This window comes from Syngnathoides biaculeatus, chromosome 18 (genome assembly GCF_019802595.1).
Source record: "Syngnathoides biaculeatus isolate LvHL_M chromosome 18, ASM1980259v1, whole genome shotgun sequence".
Classification (NCBI taxonomy): domain Eukaryota; kingdom Metazoa; phylum Chordata; class Actinopteri; order Syngnathiformes; family Syngnathidae; genus Syngnathoides; species Syngnathoides biaculeatus.
Genome location: NC_084657.1, coordinates 15744901 through 15757339, shown reverse-complemented (window position 1 = coordinate 15757339; position 12439 = coordinate 15744901). Strand labels below are relative to the sequence as shown.

At 42.1% G+C, this 12439-nt stretch overlaps 2 protein-coding genes across 3 annotated transcripts in view; one reads left to right on the top strand and one right to left on the bottom strand.

Moving 5' to 3' along the window:
• The window catches only part of pitpnab (phosphatidylinositol transfer protein, alpha b), a 68861-nt gene that overhangs the window by 38813 nt on the left and 17609 nt on the right, over positions 1-12439 (bottom strand). The gene's annotated exons all lie outside the window — the stretch shown is intronic.
• pdlim4 (PDZ and LIM domain 4) overlaps positions 1-12439 on the top strand; it is a 35621-nt gene that overhangs the window by 10637 nt on the left and 12545 nt on the right. The window contains exons 2-3 of one of the 2 annotated variants that reach the window (XM_061804156.1): positions 998-1149; positions 9909-9990. In XM_061804156.1, coding sequence (XP_061660140.1) covers positions 998-1149; positions 9909-9990 — 234 coding nt within the window. Of the gene's footprint in view, positions 1-997; positions 1150-3031; positions 3616-9908; positions 9991-12439 lie in introns of those variants that run through there. The other variant, XM_061804157.1, reaches the window with a different exon arrangement.

Genomic DNA, 12439 nt, shown 5'->3' with positions numbered 1-12439 from the left:
ATTCCGACCTGACTTTCAACAATCATATCAAATGAATCACAAAAACTGCTTTCTACCATCTGAAGAACATATCTAGAGTGAAGTCTTGTATGTGTCAAGCAGACCAGGAAAAGCTGATCCATGCTTTTATCTCAAGTAGACTTGACTATTGTAATGGTCTTCTGACCCCCCCCCAAAAAAAAAGAGTATTTAACAGCTGCAGTTCATTCAGAATGCTGCAGCCCGCGTTCTGACCAAAACAAAGCGGTCAGAGCATATGACTCCAATCCTAAAGTCCTTGCACTGCCTGCCAGTCATCTTTAGAATAGATTCTAAAGTTCTGCTACTTGTCTATAAATCACTAAATGATTTAGGCCCTGAATACATTCAAGAAATGCTTACGGAATACAAACCCAGTAGAGCTCTGGGATGGACTGACTCAGGTCAAATAGCGCAGCGCAGAGTCCAAAGCAAACATGGCGAAGCAGCATTTAGCTATTACGCTGCACACAAATGGAAGAAGTTGCCAACAGAGGTGAGGTCAGCTACAAGTGGGAATGTTTTTAAATCCAGGTAGAAAACTCTTCTTTTTTCTCATGCTTTTTAGAATATATCCACTTTTGATCATATTACTTGCACTGTATGCGGTTTTAATTGTCTTTTTTAAAAATTTTGTTTGTCATTTTTATGCTGTTTTTAATGTTTTATCTCTTTGTTTTCAAATGCTTTTAATCATGTAAAGCACATTGAGTTAACTCGTGTATGAAATGCACTATACAAATAAATTTGCTTTGCTTTAGTAAAAAAGTCTTACATTATTTGACCAATGCAGAGTAATCTTGTCATAGGGGAAATGACTCTTCTTCTGTGCTACCGTAGTTCAAATGTCAGTCGAACAAAAATCACACGGGGAGCCGAATATAGAGGGCGTTACCGTACCTCCCTTAACGCAACATTTAGTCGTTATTTGAATTTCCTCTTGCATACGCAACTTACTAAACCGAATCGTCGTCTCCAGGTGACAGCTGGCAGCAAGGCGTCCCAGGGAGACCTGTGCCCGGGCGACACCATCCTGGCCATCAACGGTGACGTCACTGAACACATGACCCACATGGAGGCCCAGAACCGGATCAAAAACTGCACCCAGCAGCTTTCGCTCATCATTAGCAGGTATTTGGAGGCTGTCTTTTAAAACGGAGAATTCTCGCTGCCAAACCCTGATGAGCAAAGCGAAAAATTGAGTATTTAACATGGCACCATAAAAATCTACGTAACTGCTATGTTCATGATTTATACCAGAAATATACCCCAAACTATGATCCCAAAACTTTATTTAAACTCAATAGTAAAGGTCAAATAAATGGCTCACAGATGATTTGAGTTCAGAAAAAATGCAATGATGTTGGCGTGCATATTGCATAAAAATACCAGATTACTTTTTTTCAATTAGCATTATTTATTTATCTGATCAATAAATGTCTGAAAGTGTGCCGGTGAATGTGGCTCTACATATCTGGTAATGTAACTCTTGTACCTTTAAGAGCCTGCATAAATGGTGAATTGCGAACAGCAGAGGTTCTCAGTATGTACGTGTTAGGTGTTTACTCAGAAAGAGTTCAACATCGGAGCGGCAGGGAAAAGTTGCAACTTGAAGAAAAACTGCGGTCTAGGACTCGTTTACAAGTGAAAACTGCCAACTGGCAGACGAGGACATTCTCTCTCTCTCTCTCTCTCTCTCTCTCTCTCTCTCTCGCTCTCTCTCAAGTTGACTGTGGAAAGTCAAAACCCTAAACTTAGGAACCGTTCTTCCCATTGTACTGGACTTTGTTCGAATGCCTCCAACACCCTCTTCCGTCCAAGCAGCTGTGCGTAAAGTGGCGGTTTGTCCACGTCGGAATGTTATTTTGGGAAGCGGGAAGCAGTGCTCGCGCACGACAAAGGTGCAGCTTCTGTGCTGGTTCAGAAACTTTCCCTTGCGCTTAAGATAACGTTGCCAAAGTGTGGCTTTTTCCCCGCTTATACTTCAAGAAATGTTTTCGTCCTGCACAGAGAGAATGTGTGATGCGGCGCATGAAGACAAAATTCTGCATTTGCGATGACGAGCTTTTTCCATGATGTTGCAATTTTACTCATTTGACTGCTAAAGATTTACACAAGAAGGAAATGTGAAATTTCAATTAGGAATTGACGTCTTTTAGGAGTGGGGGAATTGTCATTAGAGTTGATTCGTGGGTCTCTGAGTGGTGGGAGTCTCAGAGTAAACCAGCAGATGACAATTCAATAATGGGTAGTGATTCAAGGAGTGATTCATAAATTGGAAAAAAATATCTGAAGACGGGAAAATGTAAATAAAGATGTACATTTGGACATCAGACAGTCCTGATAGCTGAAGTTGGAGTACTGATTCCATGATGTCAGCTGGTAAAAGTGTTGGCCTCACAGTTCTGAGGTCCAGGGTTCGATCCTGGCCCCGCCTGTGTGGAGTTTGCATGTTCTCCCCGTGCCTACGTGGGTTTTCTCCAGGCACTCCGGTTTCCTCCCACATCCAAAAAACATGCGACATTAATTGGACACTCTAAATTGCCCGTAGGTGTGATTGTGAGTGCATCTGTTTGTCTATATGTGCCCTGCAATTGGCTGGCAACCAGTTCAGGGTGTACCCCGCCTCCTGCCCATTGAGGCTCCAGCACTCCCCACGACCCTTGTGAGGATAAGCAACAAAAGAAAATGGAAAGACAGATATATGCCCTAAAAACAAGTTTTATTTTGAATATATAGAAAAAAATATTCAAAATCAGCCCCTCCACACAGAAATCAATCAACTCTTCTCTAGACACATTAACAAGAAGGTCAACAAGAGGGGAAATTCTCAGTCGTTCACCAGGCTTGTGTGGCAAATCCAGACATCATGCAGAAACATAATCGATATCTGAAGTTGATGTATCACTTTGTCATCCATACTTTACCCTCTCTTCTGGCAATTAATTAATTCTGCCTGTGATCATGTCCTCCATTAGCTTTTTACTCGGTTGGGCTATTTTGTCCTTTCAACCCATTTTCACTTACCAGGCCAGTCTCACTTGACACATATTCGTGATTTAATCCACTGTTTAAATTCCTTGACGAAAATATAACCGCAAGTAAATCACCCCACACCACAGTTTCATTCATTAATCACGGCGAAATCTTGTATAGGGGCAGTCAAGATAGCGGGTGGCTGTTTTAATAGCCGCCCGTCAGAGGCATATCGCTGGTATGCGACCTTGTGGCTGTATATCGCTTGAATAATTACAGTGTGACTTTCCCTGCTGCTGGACAGGAGGGCGGGTGAGGCGTGCGCATTCGGGATGTTTAGCACCGACGTGAAATGAGCTGTCTCTTAAATGGAAAGGGCAAGTCGCCTACGTTGCAACCGCACGGTTCCAGAATTTCTGGTGAAATGAATTCTCGCAAAGGATGGAAAAAAAGAAGAGATGCAGTTTTTGCTGGTCGACTGGAGGAAATCGATATGGCAGCCCGGCGAGGAGATTTTGAAAAGCCAACTAGAAGTGCAATGAATCACAAATGCACACAAGACTGGAAATTCAGTCAAATGCCGAAGCAGCTATCACCGAAGGTTTCCGTCGTTATCGGAAGGTAAGGCAGGAAACAAATAAAGTAGCGCAATAGATGGGTGGTAAAAGGGAGTGTTGACTTATCTTTTCAAGCCATCCTGAGACTTTCTGTTTTCATAAAAGTATTGGTCTGCTGCCACATGAAATATTTAATGGTAAGTAATTGCAGCCATTAGCCTCCTTGTGCTGACTCACAGGAACATAATCCCGACGGAGGACAACACTTCTCAGCCCCCCACCCCCACCCCCACCCCTTTAAAAGCCAACGCCGTAAAATACTCCAAGTCCAAGTAGGAGAAATGGGAGACCTGTAATTTGCTCCTGCTGCCGATGGACAAATATATGAGTGTACGCGTCTGCCTGGGAACACAAATTACAGTGTACTCCGTGGATCTGAGGTCTGCTTTGTAGTGCAAGAATATTTCCCTAGATGTTTCCGCATCCATTACTGTCACAGGCCGCATTTTTCAAAGAATTTTGAAGGTTGCCCACCAGCCCCGGGATTATGGGAGCTCAAAAGTCCATGACTGCTGCATAGTAACGTTACCTTACATCTTATTATTCTTGTAAGTTTCAGTATTGATATCTACCTGTATGAATCCATTTTCCTTCAAGAAACTTCCCAGTTGGCAAGTTGGCCTTGAACCTGTAAGGCCATGACTAGTATGTCCAACCTCCACTACCTTACCCATCAAACAGACCCAAAATGCACAAATCTTATCAACTAAACCCCCTAATCCCATGTTGTTTCCCAGAAAATCACGAGAAAAAGAGGATATTTCTGCCAATAAGAAAATGAGAACAGAAAAAAATGAAGTTCCACCTTCTGTCAGGAAGCCTATCACCAAGGAACAACCTTCACTGGCTCACACACTAAACTGAGCACCTAACCCACAAAGCCCTTAACTCTACCCTGCTTGATGGAAAATTACGAGGAGGGAAAAAAAAAAACATATTTCATCTTCTGTCAAGTCTTGAACCTTGAAAGCTTATTAGGAGTGACCACCTTCCACTCCCTTACCAACAAAACTAACCCCCAAAAAGAGATCCTAGCCCCCAAACTCCACTTCTGGATTCTTAGTCATCTAAGTGATTTTTGTCAATGAAAGTAGAATCGAAGGCCACAAGGCTTCCCTTTTTGGAGGCTTCCTGAAGAAACCTTTTCGTTATTTTCTGTCTTACACCAGTACCAAGCTCTTGCACTTAGACTCCATATGGATTCGAGAGTCTGTTGCTGAATGAGTCAGCTGTGGAGTCAAAACTCTTCTATTCTGGATATATTTTCCATCGGTGGACTGCCTGATCCCTTGCTTCCCACAACCCCCCAGTGTACCTGTTGCCCTTCTCAACCTCAAAACCACTCCCTCTTCTTTCTTATTCTCTCCCCCTCTCCCTCACTCCTCCTGCTTCCACTTCTGCCAGAGCTTACTGGATAAAGCCGTGTGCTTGCAACGGCCTAAGAGGCAGATGGTGGTCGGGATGAGTGCCAGGCCGTTGGGATGGAGTCCCCCGCTGATGGATGTGCTGAAATCCCAGACTGAAAGTATGTCTTGTTCATAAAAGGACACCCCTGCCGTGCTTCGATTTCACTTACATTAAAGAGAAATGGCATAATTAGCTCTAGACTGCGATATGACGGGTAGAACACATCAATGGTATTAGAAGGGCAGTCAAGTAGAGCGCAGAGCTTCAAGAAGAGCCCAGATGTATGCATTATTCCATCAGAAATTAAGGAAGGCAAAAAGAAATTCCTGGATCTGCTGGTTAGGTCTCACGGCCTGTTGCCCAAATCTCCGCCATGTTCTGCGTAAATCTGTCAAATCATTTTGGCCTAATCCTTCTCCAGACTTGATGAAGTGTATTAGTCAAGATGTTTTTTTTTTTGCACAGTTGCAACGACGTTCATTTCCCGAGCTTAGGAATTGCAGACAGCAGGCGGAGAAAAGACAGTCCAGGTTTCCCTAGCGCTGGGGGACCTGACCCGTGACTCACCGCTGAGGAATTACGCACAAGGCTGCACCGGACCAAAAGGAACACAGAACTCCAGCGGGGACAAAAGACCCAAAGAAACTCACTTCTTCCCCTCCCCACTTCTCAAGCGGTCTTTTGTGGTCGGTAAAAACGCCGTATCAGTAGCTCGTCGGCGCTAAAGTCCTTCCGCCATCATTCATTGCTGTCATCCTCATGACGCATGACTGGCCCACACTTACTCCCTCTCAGGTGCGCTCTTTAGAACTATTTTCACTTACCTATTAGGATTTACAGAATACGTACAAACAAAGTGCTTTAAACTAGTCACCTAGTGAAACTTTAATTACGATAGTGCAGAATTTAAAAAGGCAACTTTTACATTTGTGTGGTGTTTCACGGTTAAATTACGATTATGAGGTATCCCTGGGTGGAAAAAAAAAAATCTCCCCTGTGAGTGGTCCCTGGAATCCAAGTTCTACGTTAACTATAAATTCCTATAATCTTTTGTTTTACCGTGAGGATAAGAAAATAAACCTCGTTTCTCTCTCAGAGGTCATATTATAAGATTAAGATTTCTGCGGTTGGGGAAATGCCAGTTGCATAAAGCAGATGATCACTGCCTGTCAGAAACAGCCTTCACTCTGCATTTGCAGTGTCGCTGTCTATTTGCAACTGGCGTGCAGTGTCTCACGCCAGTGTGTATTAAATATAGTTTTGTCCTATCTCTTGTGTACTAACCATTTTTCCCTTGACACAAAGCTCAAACCAGTGACACCGCTTCCCATTGGGCTTGGACATCAAGGATTTCCTTGTTTAAATTCATACTCGATGAGTGGGCAGTCAATTAAAATGTACGTTTTCCATGCTCCCTTTTAAACCAGATCGCAGGTTACCAAAAAACCCTGACTGTGACAGACCAATGACCTTGTCCCTTTTTTTTTTTTTTTTGTGCAACAAGGATTTGAGGGGACTAGGAAATATTCCGTGAGGAGATGCGTTTCAATTTGACGATGATTGGTTTCTAGCCGTGCGTCTCATCCTCGCCGTGGACCGCGGCCTATCTTGTGAAGCCAAAGTAAACTTATCCGACTGCTGCGAAGAAACAAAGAAAGAAGAAAAAAAACAGACCATCAGGAAATTAAACCTGGTAAAGGGGTGGAAAATATGACCACAGGAAAGACAGGGAAACTCATCCTCTGACTCTGTGATGCTCATCTAGAAATTGCTATAGTCTGTGCCCTTTTATGTCTTGTTTGTTGGTGATGTAAACAAGCTAAAAATATGAGGCGCTAATGGCTAGAGTATGACGACGCCCCCCAATCCCCAGACTCAACAAATCTGCTGCAGCCATCAGAGCGAAAGGAGCAAAAGGAGGTAGAAATAACAGTCTCGTTCCGGGCACCAGCAGCTGGATTTTGACGCAAAATATCTTTGTTTCCATCAGCCTCAAAGATAGCAGTTACTGCTCGATAAATCAAGGTTTTTAACTTCCTTGGAAGGGCTTGAGTGCTGAGACGGCTTTAATCCTCGGGTCGGACGGAGCAGGATTTGACGAATGGATGATGAATAGAAGCTGCTGTCGCGACGGTCAAAAAGACCGTGCCGTTCATCTTTGTAATCTCCTGGAAAGTCATCCCTCCACCAGGTTGTAACTTATCGTTGACATCACTTTAAGATGTTTCCACTCTGGATGAAAAGACTACATATTGAAAATTTGTGTTGTGTTGAAATAAATTGAGCCCACATCTACAGTATTTGTGGTTCACTAGTCACAAGTTCTTTTTTTTTTTAAAGCCCTGTCTAAATAGGAAACTAGAAATATAGAAAATAGATGGGAACTACTGGAAGTTGAAGTCATACATTTCTGCTGTGCGACAAGACAAGTTTAGCATATCAGAAAAGAGTTAAGCCTGGGTTATTAGTGGAAATTACAGACTTAATGCATGCACATATGAACCTGGTGTAATTTTTTTTCAAATGCCATTTATTCTTGAATGATCATGTACGATGAGTTTGAAATTTGAAAGGGATTTGTGTTGGTGGAAGAGTGGATGACTGATTACCACATCTGCCTCACAGTTCTGAGGTCAAGGGGTCAAAATCTAGACTCCAGCCTGTTGGTGTGGAGTTTCCATGTTTTTCCCGTGCCTACGCGGTTATTCCAATTTCCTACTGCATTCCAAAAACATACACGGTAGGTTAATTGAATACTACAAATTGCCGTCGTAGGTGTGAATGATCATTTCTGTGCTGCAATCTGCTGGCAGCCAGTTCAGGGTGAACCTTTTGTTGTCAATAAAACCTTGGAAATCTCAACAGAACTATTTGAAGGGTTGTACAAATATTTTTCATTAAAAAAACAAAACCAAACAAACAAAAAAAAAAACGACAAGCAAATATGCTTTGTAAATTTTCCTGGTTGTGATCTTTAACTTTGAGTTGATCTGGCTTTGTAAATAAACTATTGTACGCCGTTTGGTTTGTAACAGACCAAGGTTCTTTGAATTTATGTTCTGATTTGTGGTGATGGCAAAAATGGAGGGATGGAAGGTTGGAATGCATGCATAATAAGTACTTTTAAAAGTCTAAAGACTTAATTAACAAACACTAGATATAAACACACCAACACATCAAATCAGACATGGTTAGGGACATGACTTCCAGCAACAACAATGGCCTGACCAAATCAAGACCAAGACCGAGGGAACAAAATACAAACAAATCTATGAGACCATGAGGCACACCTGAACAGAAACAAGTGGCTGGAGGGAGTTGATTGAGCGAAACGAGGCTTGATGAGAAAACAGGTGGAAACAAAAACCAAAGTAGCCGACGACGTGAATATATGACAAAGGAAAACTTGAGCAAAACACCAGCCTAGCTAACCAAGACAACCAAGTCAACAAAAACCACAGACCATGACACTTTGTTAGTATCAGACATCAATCAGAATACATTCTCCTTACTATTCCTTTTCAATCATTAAAAGCATTGAGTCACTTATTGTTATTGATTTTTGGAGCAATTTCATATTGTAAACTCTGCATTCATGAAAGGAAATGGATTAACCATTTACAGTTTACACGATTAATATAGGAAATTCTGAAAATGTGGGGGAGGGGAGGTGTTCATATACTTAAAAGTGTGGTCCTTATCTAATGTGAATAGTGGGGCTGTACTGTTTTTGTGGCTGTAGGTCAAGAACCCCAACCCCGCCTCTGGCAGTAGTCCTGGGTCATACAATGAATCCCCCACTGATTTTCCTCACATTTTCCACTCATGTCTCCTTCTTCCCGTTCCCATTATTATTATGGACAGGAAATAAATATGCGTTCTTTGTACTCCAAAATGTCATTTCAAAGTAGCTCTGTCTCTCTCTGTCGCAATATGAACAAACACCGCTTGTGCGTGGTTGCCATCGAGATCAAACACTCTGAAAACAAGACGAGAGTACTGGCCAACACCTTGTGAGAGTGCACTTGACACCGGTGGTCCGTATCAGAAGCGTGGGCGGACTGACCCCTCCGTGATGACGTCAACTGATAAATGTCGTGCACGTTAACAGAGCCTATGCGGGCGAAAGGGGTCCTCACATAAAGGCAGTCATGTGTCTTTGCTCCAGGTCAACTCCTGTGCTCCCCCCATTTCTTCTGTCCTTACCCACTTGACAATCAAGACCAAAACCCTCTGAGCTGACGACGCGACAAGTTGTTTGTCAAAGGACCCCAAATGAAACCCGAGATTGCGGCCATGACTCACGAGGTTTTATTAGGTTGGACCTCACCGAAGCGTCGCATTTTCTGCCTTTCAAATGGGAAGGCGTACATTATCCGACAAGGCCTGCTTAGCTCAGCAGCACAGTTAAATGATGGATCTCGTCACAGCTGCCAGTCAGTGAGTCATGTTCTCTCTTATCCGTTAACGCAACTGGAGTCAATTACAAGCAACCTAAAGATATATGTAACAAGTTATAACCCCCCTTCTGTAAAAGCGCAAAGAATGCCTGATGGCTCATAATATGGAGTTATGACGCGCCGATGACTTTGTCTAATGTGTCAATCGAGGGGGAGTAGATTGCTTCTCTATTCCTGCAAAATCTGCAGACTGACACTTGACAATTTTTCACTTTTATTAGATCATCACTCGACTAAACGACCACTCTGCAGGTATATCAGATCTGACTCTGGTTCATCGCTTGCAAAGAGTTACTCGCAGTTGTAATACCTCAAACTTTTGCACATGGCATGCACTAGTTTTGAGGGTGAGCAAAAGAAATACTTTTGTGTTAAAATGGTTCTGAAAGAAACAGATCATCAAGACTCTCTCACTGGTATTGCCTTTCAGGTCAGGATCGGGAGAACGAGTGTGGTCGCCGGCAGTTAGCGAAGACGGCAAGACGAGCCCTTACATGGAATCTGACTCGCAGGTAAACACAAATTAATCAATAGTAAAAACACTTCTGTGAGGTATATTCCCAACACACTTTACTAATCAGAATGCCTTGAGTGAATTTTGAGAGTTGAAGCTCTAAGATGAGAGACAAAAACTGCTGTTGTCACCCATGTTTAGGCTGCGAAAGCCCATTCATTTGGGATTTGGGAAACTAATGTTGAAGGAAAAACATTCAAATTTTCAAGGGGCCACACGAAGTATTGGAGGAGAGGTGGTTCATGATTGGGACCTCGATAATCCAGACAACTTTTGTTAAAGTCCTGACAGAGGTGATTTATTCGTGTGAGAAATATGAATGAACAGCGATTCCTACCTGTGTAGTTTTTTGGGGGGGCAAATATGGAGTTTTATTGTCTATTTTTTTTCTGCTCATTCAGAGTTTACACTGTGGGAATGGCTTTTTTTTACTACTTCGATTTCACAGCGTGTAACTTGGACCGTGATTCGAAAATCTTTTAATGGCCATGACGATCATTCGCCATAGACCACAACTTGCCATCTGGGGATGTAAATTAGATGAGTGACTGTCTCTGTTGATTATAAACAGCATCCATAGAAACAGACAAAGCTCGGTTCAGCAATAACGTGTTCCCAGATAGTGTCATAGAAATGAGTGAACACGTCCAGCATTGAAAAAGTCAATTGTTCTCCGATCGTACCAGCTGCCAGGATATCCCAGGCACAATGAATCCTGTTGCAGATGGCTTTTTTTTTTTTTTTTTTTTTTTTTAAGTTTTCCTCTGGTTTCACAGCGTTTTGGAAGGAATGGTAGGTGTGCAAGTGTCTATAAACGCGTACACATGTGGATGGAGCCTTTGAAAAAGACAATGAAGACACTGTGACAAGTTTCTTTTGTCCAGCTTCTTGGCCGTGGATAGACTTGGGGCAACCTCACAAAGAGCGGAGGTAGCATTTATTATTTGTCACCTCATCAATAGACGCTTGACGTCCTTCCAGCAGGGTATTGTTTTCAGCTCAGGAGAGGCAATGAAAGCAGTCGTCTTGTCTTGTCTCGTGTCGTTCATCAGGAATTGCGGTGAAGGGGAATGAAATCTTTGGTCTTTTCCAGTAATGCCAGAGGGGCTTTTGCTTTGAAGCAGAAATTCCAGTCAAGGTCAAGTCTTGTCTGGATTTCATTGTATCTGGTTATCTTTGATTGATGATCATCAATACACTTCAAAAAGGTGTGCCCTATCTTAAAAGGTGAATGCCGGCAATGTGACGGTTGTTTTGGAAAATGTACCTTTCATCATATCTGGCAACATGGACAAATGACACATTATTGGATGTTCAACATCCTGGAAACTTGAACGCTACAATTACACAAGTCAGAAACAGTCCAAAATCTTCAAGACAGAGCGCCGTCTAATGGAAACATGAGCCAAATGGCTAGCTTCCCTACATACATGCCTCAGTTGTTTTCAACAATTTATGATTTATTCAGTCCAACATAATAGTCTGGCCTTTGAGTCAGAAATACCATCAAGGTCAAAGTCGCAGATTTCATACAGTCAAAATTCTACATTTTCGGATGCCGATCAATTCACCTAAAACATGTACGAACGTGATACCTCAAAACTTTGTACAAGTCAGAAACACACACAAATAAACTCGAGACAGAGGCAGTTGCGTGGACTGGAGTTAATACTAACTCTTAATTCAATCCTGTGTTTGTGTCAGAACTTGCTGTCAAGATCAAGAGCACATGCGGCACAATAAAAAAAAAAAAAATTACCGGTACGTATTTTTGGGTGACTATCAATATGCCTAAAAGATGTATGCGGTACCTCAAAACTTAGACACAGCAAGTCAGACAAAGATCAAAAATCCAAGACAGAAGCACTAGCATGGATTGCAGACATTAGCTACGAGGGCTAACGGTGATTTGCATCATCACTTATTACTGAAACAGAGCATATTTAGGTTTGTTTTACAACAACAAGCTCAGTTGAGGTCAAAAGTTAAAAGCAGCATAAATTTGTTCATTTCTGCCTCCATAGACAAATTGCACACATTTGGAAAACCATCAGCTTAGCTAGACAAAATATGCGGTCCATTAAAACTTGATATAAGACCGAGGCAGACCAAAATTTGTAATGTAATTTAAGGTACTCGAGTAAGCTTCCATTTCAATCATAACTTGTCCTCAAAAGGTTAGCGTAACAAATGTTTATTCTTTTTTTTTTTTTTTTTTTTACAATAAGATGGTGAGTTGCAAAATCTGGTCAAGATTTGGCACTTTGGATAACTATCAAGACACCTAACAAATTTATGTGGCATTTTAAAACTTCATACAAGTCAGAAAATGGCCAAAATCTGGAAACAGCTGCTAACATCAGCTATTAGGGCTAGCAGTCATTTGCACCATTACCTGTTATCGAAAGTTTCGTGTTTGAGTTCTTTTTACAACAAGCCAATGGTTG